Source organism: Globicephala melas, chromosome 5 (assembly GCF_963455315.2).
Source record: "Globicephala melas chromosome 5, mGloMel1.2, whole genome shotgun sequence".
Classification (NCBI taxonomy): Eukaryota; Metazoa; Chordata; class Mammalia; order Artiodactyla; family Delphinidae; genus Globicephala; species Globicephala melas.
Window position 1 is genome coordinate 101,137,269 of NC_083318.1, and position 12,561 is coordinate 101,149,829.

The window sequence follows — 12,561 nt, forward strand, 5'->3', positions numbered from 1 at the left end:
TGGTGCAGTGGTTAAGAATTCACCAGCCAATCAGGGGAAACAGGTTCGAGCTCTGGCCCGAAAAGATCCCACATGCCGCAAAACCACTACACCTGTGCGCCAGAAATACTGAACCAGCATTCTCCAGCTGGCAAGCCACAACTACTGAGCCCACGTGCCACAACTACTGAAGCCCGCACACCAGTGCCCATGTTCTGCAACAAGAGAAGCCACCCAATGAGTAGCCTGTGCACCGCAACCAAGACCCAACTCAGCCAATTAATTAATTTAAAAAACAAGTTGCCATCTGACAGTGCCTGGTGAGGGCCAAATTTCTGGTTCATAATGTGGGTCTTCTGGCTCTGCAATTAAATGATGTAATGGGCATTATATCTTTTGTGTGCTACATTTATTAGGTCACTAATCCCATATTTGAGGTCTCTGGCCTCGTGACCTAATCATCTCCCAAAAGCTCCACCTCCTAATACCATCAACAAGGGAGCTGGTTTTCAAGATTTGAAAATTAGAGGCACAAAATGTTTATACCATAACAGGGACCACATGGTTAATTTATTTTTCCTTTCATGTTAAAAGTTTTGCACATATATATTTATTATATAATCCTGAAACCCTTGTTTTTTTTAAGATTCTTTTCCCATATAGGCCAGTACAGAGCACTGAGTAGAGTTCCCTGTGCTATACAGCAGGTCCATACCAATACTTATCTATTTTATATATAGTAGTGTGTATATGTCAGTCCCATTCTCCCAATTTATCACTCCCCCATTTATCCCCTTGTAACCATGTTTATTTTCTATATCCATGACTCTATTTCTGTTTTGTAAATAAGTTATTTTCTACCATTTTTTTTAGATTCCACATGTAAGCAATATCATATGATGTCTGTCTTTCTGTGTCTGACTTGCTTCACTCAGTATAACAATCTCTAAGTCCATCCATGTTGCTGAGAAACCCTTAATTGTTAAGGATAACTCTCAATTTTTTCCAGTTTCATCAGCAATTCTTTCTGGCAGACATGTGATAATACTTTTTAAACAGGGGTATTGAGAAAGGCTCCTGACCTGCAAACAAAAAAACCATCATTCATATAGTGAAAACTTTGCACATCAAAGGATGACAGCACTTGGTCTCTATCATTTTGCACCCACTGCTGACAGAGGGCAGAGGAGTTTGACTCACTAACCTTCCTTATGTGCATTTCTTCCTAATGGGGTATTCCACCTAAAACTTATAAGAAGCGGGACTGCATCATGGAACATACCAATCACTACTACAGATTCTGAAGCGGCAAAAATAATAAAAATAAAAACATGACGAAATCATCCAAAGGGTTCTTTCTACATTGTTACATTAGTTTCCCTCCCACTGTGAAACCATTTCAAACGCTGTCACTTGAACATGTTTTTATTTTTTTCAACAACAATAAGGTTAACCTGGAGTCACATGCTCCAGTAATATTACACGATCCCTTGTGCAAGTATATAGGGATTCAAGAAGCTGTGGGAGGCTATCATGAGAGGTTGCCTGGAGTAATTAGGACATTTCATTTAATGTTGGCTCTTCTCTCTAAGATGTCTGCTGTCCTCTTCTTTTTGTAGCTACTGGCATTGAGAAAGTGAGCAAGGTAAGGCCCTTCTCTTTTCTTGCCCATGAATGCACCCGTGATGAACCCCACAGACCTTGGTGCTTCCAGAATCCCCTGAAACTCCTGACCTTTCATGCATGGCATCACATAGAAAAAGATGGTGACGTATATATTTGTATAAAACATGCTATAAAGTTTTCGACTCTTCCCTTCCTCATAATTCCAAAGAATATATTTTTTGGATTTCTGATTAATGCTGCTGGAGTTGATACATAAGTTGAGGGAGGTATCAGGGCACACCAAAAGAGAGTAACTGCACAGAAAATACAAGCAGATACATTTCTGTGTAGTTTCAAGCAGCTTATTTCCTATATCAACCATGGTGATATGTTGACCTTTCCTTTTTCTACTAGTAGTACAACAAACAAATATAAAGGATATTTAGGCTGCTTGTTTTATTCCCACCTCTCAAAATTGATCTGCATTCACATATAGGACAATGAGAGGTCCTTACTACCATCTTACCCAATACTGGAAAACTAGAGAATGTCCAAATTTTTCCAGGGATTATTTTCATATTCTCCAATCAGGCCTGTGAGGGAATCTTACCTATTCTGTTTAATGAAGTCATATCTCGCATGGCACCCATCATCACCAATACTGGAAAGAAATTTGAAGGGTCTTAGATTTTACCATATTTGAAATTCCAATATTTTAGCCTGGCACGTTTTTGGATTTTACAAAAACATGTTTTAAATGAGACAAAAAATAATTTTTATGAAACAAACAGAGAGCAATATTTGTATATTTTTATCTGTTCCACTTGCACACAAAAGTCTCATGAGGTGATGTAAAGCAGTCCTGTTGGATGCTGTGCATGTGTAAGTATGGATTAAAGCTTAGGAATCTTAAGCTTCAGTCATCTGAAACTTTTAAAGTAGGATGCAAGCAATCCTGTCCAACATTTGAACAGAGCAAGACACTGTCTTTATTATTTTTGTCAGGTAATTAATCTGTCTTTTGCCCCAAGGAAAAAAACAACTGGCAACTTCCATCAATGTGTTGTACAAAAATCTTTGAACAGAGAGTGCAAGCAGAGGCTGATAAAAGATGTGAAAACAAAAAGAGAGAGACCCTTTTGGCATTTTCTCCTAACTTATTGCAATGTCCCATTTAAAATGTGGGAATAATCAATCTTCTGAGGAAAAAGGCCCAAAAAAGGTTTTTGCTTTTGTCGAAAAATGGGATTGCTGAAGATTTCAGGAGGTAAGAAGAATTGGTGAGAATGACCATGAGACATCAGATAAAAGTCAGATCCATGGATGAAGTGATGTTTACCTCTGTGAATCAATGAGAGGTCGGAGCAAATGAAAATAAAGTTGAATACAACATTTTTTTTTTTTGCGGTACGTGGACCTCTCACTGTTGTGGCCTCTCCCGTTGTGGAGCACAGCCTCCAGACGTGCAGGCTCAGCGGCCATGGCTCACAGGCCTAGCCGCTCTGCGGCATGTGGGATCTTCCCAGACCAGGTCAAGAACCTGTGTCCCCTGCATCGGCAGGCGGACTCTCAACCACTGCGCCACCAGGGAAGCCCTGAATACAACATTTTATGAATAAATGTAACCTTTCAGGTATCCTAGAAAAAATTAATTTTCACTATGATACAACATATTTAGTTTACAAAGTTAACTTAAATTTAAAGCTTAATAATTAGATTTATTGAAGGAACCAAAACATCTTTGTTGTTTAGAATAAATAATGTGCTTTGCTACAGATAAGGAGGCTCATAAATAAATAGAAATATGACTAAATAAGTAAATAAAGAGGAAAATATAAAATTAGATGTTATTAAGAACTGACAGTCATCTAAAGAAAGAGGAGTGACAGAAAGAGAGAAGAACTCATATCAAACATATATAAAAAACTTCTAAATAAGAAGTCTTCAGATGTTTTTTTAAAAAGTCTTCAATAAGAAGATAATGTAAGAGCAAAAATGGGGAAAATATACCAAAAGATATTTCAAAAAAGAGAGTACAGAATGTTAAGTAAACATATTAAAAGATGCTTGGCTTCTTAGTAGTCAATTAAATGAAACAAAAGCAATCCTTGGAATTATCACTCACGAACCACAAAGTTCAAATGAAAATGACAGGTATTATCAAGTTTGACAAGAATGTGTGTAATCCTTGAATCTGATTCACTGCTGCTGAGCATGAAAATTCATACAAATGTTTTGAAAATATTTAGAGGTACATAAAAAGATAAACACAAGAAAGCTATGACTCGAAAATTTTACTACTACATGTATGCTGAACAATAATTTATACACATACCACCAAAGCTCAAGTTCTAGAATTTATATACTAGTGCTATTCTCAACAGACACAAACTAAAAATCACTCATATTTTAATACACATTGGAATAAATTACTTAGTAGTTAAATGTTTACACTATGGAATATGCAACAGTGTCAATACATGGTTACAACCGGCAACCGTATAAGTATATTCACAAACAACATAAGTAATAAAGTAATAAGTAATAAAATAGTCCTGTCCAAAAGTGGTTATACTGTGTCATAACATTTATAAAAAATACAAAATACAGGTAAAGTGATCTTTTTGTTACATACCAGAACAATAGTAAACCTTAAGGGGAGCCACTAGAATGGGACCAGGGGGCCTCTGAGGGTCTGGAATTTTTCCATGTCTTTATCTAGAAGCTAGGTATAGAGTGTATTCAGATTCTGAATTTTCTGAAATTTGTCATTTTCTTACAAACCGTGCATGTTTTTAGTTGTTTTTTATACATAACAAAAAGTAAAATATATAGACTAGGAAAGGTAATTATATTAGCACTTTAATATCCATGCTTTTCAAGGTGGAAGTGAAAGATATTGAACACTTGACATTGTGATTACTTCTTAAAAGCAAGCTGAATATTTGAGATTAATAAATAAGACATACTTCATATATAATACTCAAAGAGGAGGGGTAGAAAGGAGTATTATTTTTTTAATTTAATACACAATAGTTAAGATAGAAAATAAAGAAAACAGACTAGGTTTAAAAAGGAGCACACTGAACTTCCTTGGTGGCACAGTGGATAAGAATTTGCCTGCCGATTCAGAGGACAGGTGTTCAAACCCTGGTCTGGGAAGATGCCACATGCCAGAGAGCAACTAAGCCTGTGTGCCATAACTACTGACCCTGTGCTCTAGAGCCCACAGGCCACAACTATTGAGCCTGCATGACACAACTACTGAAGCCCATGCACATAGAGCCCATACTCCACAAGAAGAGAAACCACCACAAGGAGAAGCCCGTGTACCACAATGATGAATAGCCCCCGCTTGACACAACTAGAGAAACCCTGTGCAGCAACGAAGACCCAACACAATGAAAAATAAATAAAATTAAATCTTTTGACTTATGAGATGACTTACTAACATGGCTGCAGTTGGAGGCCTCAGTTTCTTGCCACATGGATCTCTCCTTAGGGCTGCTTGAGTGTCCTCATGACATGGCAGCTGGCTTACCCCAGGATGAGTGATCTAGGAGAAAACAAATCAAAAGCTGCAATGTCTTTTATGACCCACCGTTGGAAGCTGCACTTTGTCATTTCTGCAATGTCTTAATAGTTAAACACTCAGCCCTTTTCAAGTGCGAGGGGTCATACAGGTGCACGAAGATTGGGAGATAATTATGGGATGATTAGGGCCATCTTGGAGGCTGGCTACCAAGGTGGCTGACTAGCCAAAGACTGAATTTTGTTTTCTTCACATCTGGAGAGAAAATGGTCAGTGAATCCCATTGGTGGTCTTTGAGATGTATGAAAGTTACCTCTTGCTCTCACCTCCAGCTGTGTGGCTGAAGGGTCTTGGTGCTCCGGCCAGGTGTCAGCCTGTGCCTCTGAGGTGGGACAGCCAAATTCAGGACCCTGGTGTACCAGACACTTCCGGCGCCATGAAATGTCAAAAGGCAAATGCTCTCCCAGGGATCTCCATCTCAATGCTAAAACCCAGCTCCCCTCAAAAACCAGCAAGCTCCTGTGGTGGACACCCTATGGCAAACAACAAGCAAGACAGGAACACAGCCCCACTCATTATCAGAGAGGCTGCCTAAAATCACAATAAGGTCACAGACACCCCAAAACCCACAACCGGATGCAGACCCGCCCACCAGAAAGAAAAGATCCAGCCCAACCCACCAGAACACAGGCACTAGTACCCTCCATCAGGAAGCTTACACAACCCACTGAACCAAACTTTGCCACTGGGGGAAGACACCAAAAACAACGGGACACTACGAACCAGCAGCCTGCATAAAGGAGGCCCCAAATACAGGAAGTTAAGCAAAATGAGAAAACAGAGAAACACACAGCAGATGAAGGAGCAAGGTAAAACCCCACCATACCAAACAAATGAAGAGGAAATAGGCAGTCTACCTGAAAAAGAGTTCAGAGTAATGATAGTAAAGATGATCCCAAAATTGGAACTAGAATGGAGAAGATACAAGAAGCATTTAACAAGGACCTAGAGGAACGAAAAAGCAAACAATGATGAACAACACAATAAGTGGAATTAAAAATTTTCCAGAAGGAAACCATACGAGAATAACTGAAGCAGAAGAATGGATAAATGACCCAGAAGATAAAATAGTGGAAATAACTATTGCAGAGCAGAATGAAGAAAAAAGAATGAAAAGAATTGAGGACAATCTGAGACACCTCTGGGACAACATTAAACACAACAACATTCGAATTATAGGGGTCCCAGAAGAAGAAGAGAAAAAGAAAGGGACTGAGAAAGTATTTGAAAAGATTATAATTGAAAACATTGCTAATATGGGAAAGGAAAAAGTTATTCAAGTCCAGGAAACTCAGAGAGTCCCATACAGGATAAATCCAAGGAGAAATATGCCAAGACACATATTAATCAAGCTATCAAAAATTAAATACAAAGAAAAATTATTAAAAGCAGCAAGGGAAAAACAACAAATAACATACAAGGGAATCCCCATAAGGCTAACAGCTGATCTTACAACAGAAACTATGCAAGCCAGAAGGAACTGGCGGGACATATTTAAAGCGATGAAAGGGAAAAACCTACAACCAGGATTACTCTACCAAGCAAGGATCTCATTCAGATTTGACGGAGAAATTTAAAACTTTACAGACAAGCAAAAGCTAAGAGAATTCAGCACCAACAAACCAGTTATACAACAAATGCTAAAGGAACTTCTCTAGGCAGAAAACACAAGAGAAGGAAAATACCTACAATAACAAACCCAAAACAAGTAAGAAAATGATAATAGGAACATACATATTGATAATTACCTTAAATGTAAATGGATTAAATGCTCTTGACAAAAAGCTTTTGACAAAATTAAACACCCATTTATGATAAAAACCCTCCAGAAAGTAGGCATAGAGGGAACTTTCATCAAAACAATACAGGCCATATATGACCAACCCACAGCCAACATCGTTCTCAGTGCTGAAAACTTGAAACCATTTCCACCAAGATCAGGAACAAGACAAGGTTTCCCACTCTCACCACTAAAATTTAACACAGTTTTGGAAGTTTTAGCCACAAGAATCAGAGAAGAAAAAGGAATCCAAATCGGAAAAGAAGAAGTGAAGCTCTCACTGTTTGCAGATGACATGATACTATACATAGAGAATCCTAAAGAGGCTACCAGAAAACTACTAGAGCTAATCAATGAATTTGGTACAGGATACAACATTAATGCACAGATATCTCTTTCATTCCTATACACTAAAGAAGAAAAATTTGAAACAGAACTTATGGAAACACTCCCTTACCACTGCAACAAAAAAATAAAATACCTAGGAATAAGCCTACCTAAGGAGACAAAAGACCTGTACTCAGAAAAGTATAAGACACTGATGGAAGAAATCAAACATGACACAAAAAGCTGGAGAGATATACCATGTTATAGGATTGGAAGAATCAACATTGTGAAAATGACTATACTACCCAAAGCAATCTACAGATTCAATGCAATCCCTATCAAACAACCAATGGCATTTTTCAGAGAACTAGAACAAAAAAATTCACAATTTGTATGGAAACACAGAAGACCCCGAATAGACAAATCAATCTTGAGAAGAAAAACAGAGCTGGAGGAATCAGGCTCCCTGACTTCAGACTATACTACAAAGCTGCATTAATCAAGACAGTACGGTACTGGCACAAAAACAGAAATATAGATCAATGGAACAGGATAGAAAGCCCAGAGATAAACCCACGCACATATGGTCACCTCATTTTTGATAAAGGAGGCAAGAATATACAATGGAGAAAAGACAGCCTCTTCAATAAGTGGTGCTGGGAAAACTGGGCAGCTACAAAAAGAATGAAATTAGAAGATGCCCTAACACCATACACAAATATAAACTCAAAATGGACTAAAACCTAAATGTAAGGCCAGACACTGTAAAAGTCTTAGAGGAAAACATAAGCAGAACACTCTATGACATCAATCATAGCAAGATCCTTTTTGACCCACCTCCTAGAGAAATGGAAATAAAAACAAAAATTTAAAAATGGGACTAATGAGGCCGGGCGCGTTCCGCAGGGCCGACGGTTTGGGCGAGGTTGCTTGGGCCAGCGAGGGTGCGGGGCTCCGGAGCTCGGGGCTCGCCCCCGCCACTCCGGGTAGGCGCGCCGATGGCGTTTCTAGGGTGACGCTGCGCACGCCGACTCTCTCCGGGGACAGAGGAAACACCTATGAACCCTTCGGCCTCCTTCCTGGCCGGGCGCCAGAACATTGGGTCAGAAGTTGAGATTTCCACTATCGAGAAGCAACGGAGAGAGCTACAGCTTCTCATTGGAGAATTAAAAGATCGAGATAGAGAGCTCAATGATATGGTTGCAGTACATCAAAGACAACTTCTTTCATGGGAAGAGGATCGGCAGAAAGTGTTGACTTTGGAAGAACGTTGCAGCAAATTAGAAGGTGAACTACATAAAAGAACTGAAATAATCAGGTCACTCACAAAGAAAGTAAAAACCCTTGAATCGAATCAAATTGAATGCCAGAGTACTCTTCAAAAGACTCAACTACAGCTTCAAGAAATGGCCCCAAAGGCAACCCATTCCACTCTCCTCTCTGAAGACCTTGAGGCTAGAAACGAAAATCTCAGCAACACATTAGTGGAACTTTCCGCTCAAGTGGGACAATTGCAAGCTCGAGAACAGGCTCTCACCACCATGATAAAGCTGAAGGACAAAGATATTATCGAGGCAGTCAATCACATTGCTGACTGTTCGGGTAAATTTAAATTGTTAGAGCATGCCTTACGCGATGCTAAGATGGTGGAGACCTGTATTGTGAAAGAAAAGCAAGATTATAAGCAGAAATTGAAGGCACTTAAGCTTGAAGTCAATAAGCTAAAAGAGGATCTAAATGAAAAGACAACAGAAAATAATGGACAACGAGAAGAGATCATTCGTCTCAAGCAAGCGAAAAGTTGCCTGCATGATGAATTGGTTTTTGCTGGTAAAAATAGATGATTAGTTTAAGTAACCTGAACGTTCTACGATACTACCATGATGGGCTAAATGAATTGTACCTCTCTCAAAATACTTTATGTATTTAATTAATTTATTTTAACACCCTTTGAGAAATGAGGAGGGACCAGGCAGGGAATTTTAAAGCTGTTATTGTGCCTCCCAGTTCACTCTGTTTCCTCTTCTGTAAAATGAGGAGCTGCTCTCCCTTCTAGCTTGAGTGCATGACTATACTAGCTCACTAAAAACATAGTACTTGTGCTTAAAAATTCAATAAGAAAGAATCTTTTGAGCCAAGTATTTGCAAATACTAGATAAAAATTAGGAATTCAACAGTTTTTCAATTTTGCAAATAGATCACCTGTAGTTATTACAGTTGGAAAATACTCATGTGTTTTGTTACATCAGTACGACCGCAAAATAATAATGTTGGGGATGAATTTTTCATGACTTAAAAGCAAGTTTGTCAATAAAGTGTAACTTAGGCCCCCTTCTGATAAACATAAAAGTGGCACTCCCCACTCTCCCTCACCGCCATGTTCTCCTACACTCTAACCCCAACCCACCCCAGTGTGTCAGAGTTTCTAGCCTCTCCTTTCTCTGCTCCCAACTGAGAATCACTGATATTTAGAGCTTATCTATATATGGCCCTGACAGCCAAGAAGGTTTTGTTAGACTTGAATTTTGGTGGTTTGTATGAAGAAAATCATAGGTTTGGAGGTAAAGTTCCAAATAGAAATTAAATGAACTGGGACTTCCCTGGAGATCCAGTGGTTAGGACTCCGCGCTTCCACTGCAGGGGGCGCAGGTTCGATCCCTGGTCAGGGAACTAAGATCCCGCATGCCATGTGGTATGGTCAAAAGAAAAAAGAATTTAATTAACTAAGTGAACATGTTTGGGTCTACTCATACCTACTCTCAATGTCCTTCCTGCTAGGAAGAGACTACATTTCTATAAGTTAAAGGGCAGAATACAGTATTATATTACATTTTTTTCAAATAAAATGAAATTTTTAATTTTAATCTCATGTGATTAAAGATTGGGGAAATGCAGTTTCCTACCACTAGAGGTCACTATTTCCATTATTTCTAGGATTCCTGTGTCTCAAAGTAATTATGTCTTACATTGTTACAGATACTTACATAAAGATATACATATATTTGTACATCTACACGAAGATATGCATATGTTTGTAGCCTTATAGTGGAATTCCCGCAATCTTTGGATCAGCATCTGTGTGCCAGGCACTCTGCTAGTGACTAAGAAGCTCATAGGCCCAAAGAGAGTTTAGTGCTCTACAGATGCTGTGAATAAAATGTGCGAGGTCAGAGGAAGGAAAAACATTTACAGAACATTTTAATAATCTCCTTTTTTTTGGTTCATCTGTTTTTACTCATATGTTCTATTATGTATTACTAGGTAAAGTATATGTAATTTGTTAGATAATACTCTAATAAATCCATTTTATGAAAATAAATAAATAAATAAAAATGGGACTAATGAAACCTAAAACCTTTTGCACAGCAAAAGGAAAACAAAAACAAGACAAAAAGACAACACTCAGAATAGGAGAAAGTATTTGCCAATGAAGCAACTGACAAAGGATTAATCTCCAAACTTTACAAGCAGCTTATGCAGCTCAATATCAAAGAAACAAACAACTCAATCCATAAATGGGCAGAAGAACTAAATAGAGGTGTCTCCAAAGAAGATATACAGATTGCCAACAAACGCATGAAAGAATGCTCAACATCACTAATCATTAGATCAATGCAAATCAAAACTACAATGAGGTATCACATTACACAGATAAGAATGGGCATCATCAAAACAAATCTACAAACTATAAATGCTGCAGAGGTGTGGAGAAAAGGGAACACTCTTGCACTGTTGGTGGGAATGTAAATTGATACAGCCACTATGCAGAACAGTATGGAGGTTCCCTAAAATCTAAATATCCTACTACTGGGCATATACGTTGAGAAACCATAATTCAAAAACAGTCATGTTCCACAATGTTCATTGCTGCTCTATTTACAATAACCCAGACATGGAAGCCATCTAAGTGTCCATCAACCAATGAATGGATAAAGAAGATGTCGCACATCTTCAATATACAATGGAACATTACTTAGCCATAAAAAGAAATGAAATTGAGTTATTTGTAGTGAGGTGGATGGACCTAGAGTCTGTCATACAGAATGAAGTAAGTCAGAAAGAGAAAAACAAATACTGTATGCTAACACATTTATATGGAATCTAAAAAAATGAAAAGAAAACGGTTGTGAAGAACCTACCGGCAGGACAGGAATAAAGACGCAGACATAGAGAATGGGCTTGAGGACACGGGGAGGGGGAAGGGTAAGCTGGGATGAAGTGAGCGAGTGGCATGGACTTATATATACTACCAAATGTAAAACAGATAGCTAGTGGGAAACAGCCACATAGCACAGGGAGATCTGCTTGGTGCTTTGTCACCACCTAGAGAGGTAGGACAGGGAGGGTGGGAGGGAGATGCAAGAGGGAGGAGATATGAGGATATATGTATATGTATAACTGATTTACTTTGTTATAAAGCAGAAACTAACACACCATTGTACAGCAATTACACTCCAATAAAGACATTAAAAATAAATAAATAATTTATTTTTAAAAAAACAAAATTAAATCATTTAAATAAATAAAAGAGAGCACACAATAACATGGTAACTCTAAACCTACGTATTTTCAGTACTATACTAAATGTAAATGGATTAATATCTCCTATTAAAGTGTAATTTTTTATATTATGTGCAACTAAATTGTTTTTAACAATATACAGGTAAAATAAAAGAATTAAATTAAAAAGGAGACTATATTCCATGGATTTAAAAACAATAAAACAATTAGCATATAGTATGCATCTTAGAGAAAGTAGTCTTTAAGTTCAGAACAGTTTGTCATTATTATAATTAGTATTATTATCCCAATTTCTCAAATAATATTTCAATATTTTTTCTATATGAAAAAATATTTTACTACTTTTTTCTTTGCTTTCTTGTGGTCTAATACATGGCAAATATTTAGGTGCTAACATAATCTAAAAATGTATGTTGTTTTCTTACAGCCAACAAAAAGTGAATCAAGAAGAAATAGATAGCTTGAACAGACTGATCACTAAAAGTGAAATCGAATCTGTAATTTTAAAAAACTCCCTACCAATAAAAGTCCAGGATCAGATGGTTTCACAGGCAAATTCTACCAAATATACAAAGAAGAACCTACACTGATTCTTCTCAAACGCTTCCAAAATATTGAAGAGTAAGGAATACTTCCAAAGACATTCTATGAAGTCACCATCATCCTGCTATCAAAACCATAGGTGGGGGACTTCCCTGATGGCACAATGGTTAAGAATACACCTGCCAATGCAGGATACACGGGTTCGAGCCCTGGT

General features: G+C 37.9%; 1 protein-coding gene across 1 annotated transcript in view; it reads left to right on the forward strand.

Annotated features, from left to right (window-relative positions):
• The first annotated feature begins 8,341 nt into the window (after positions 1-8,341).
• Positions 8,342-12,561, forward strand: part of LOC115864432 (coiled-coil domain-containing protein 62-like) — a 41,012-nt gene continuing 36,792 nt past the window's right edge. The window contains exon 1 of the mRNA XM_060298702.1: positions 8,342-9,113. Coding sequence (XP_060154685.1) covers positions 8,342-9,113 — 772 coding nt within the window. The remainder of the gene's footprint in view (positions 9,114-12,561) is intronic.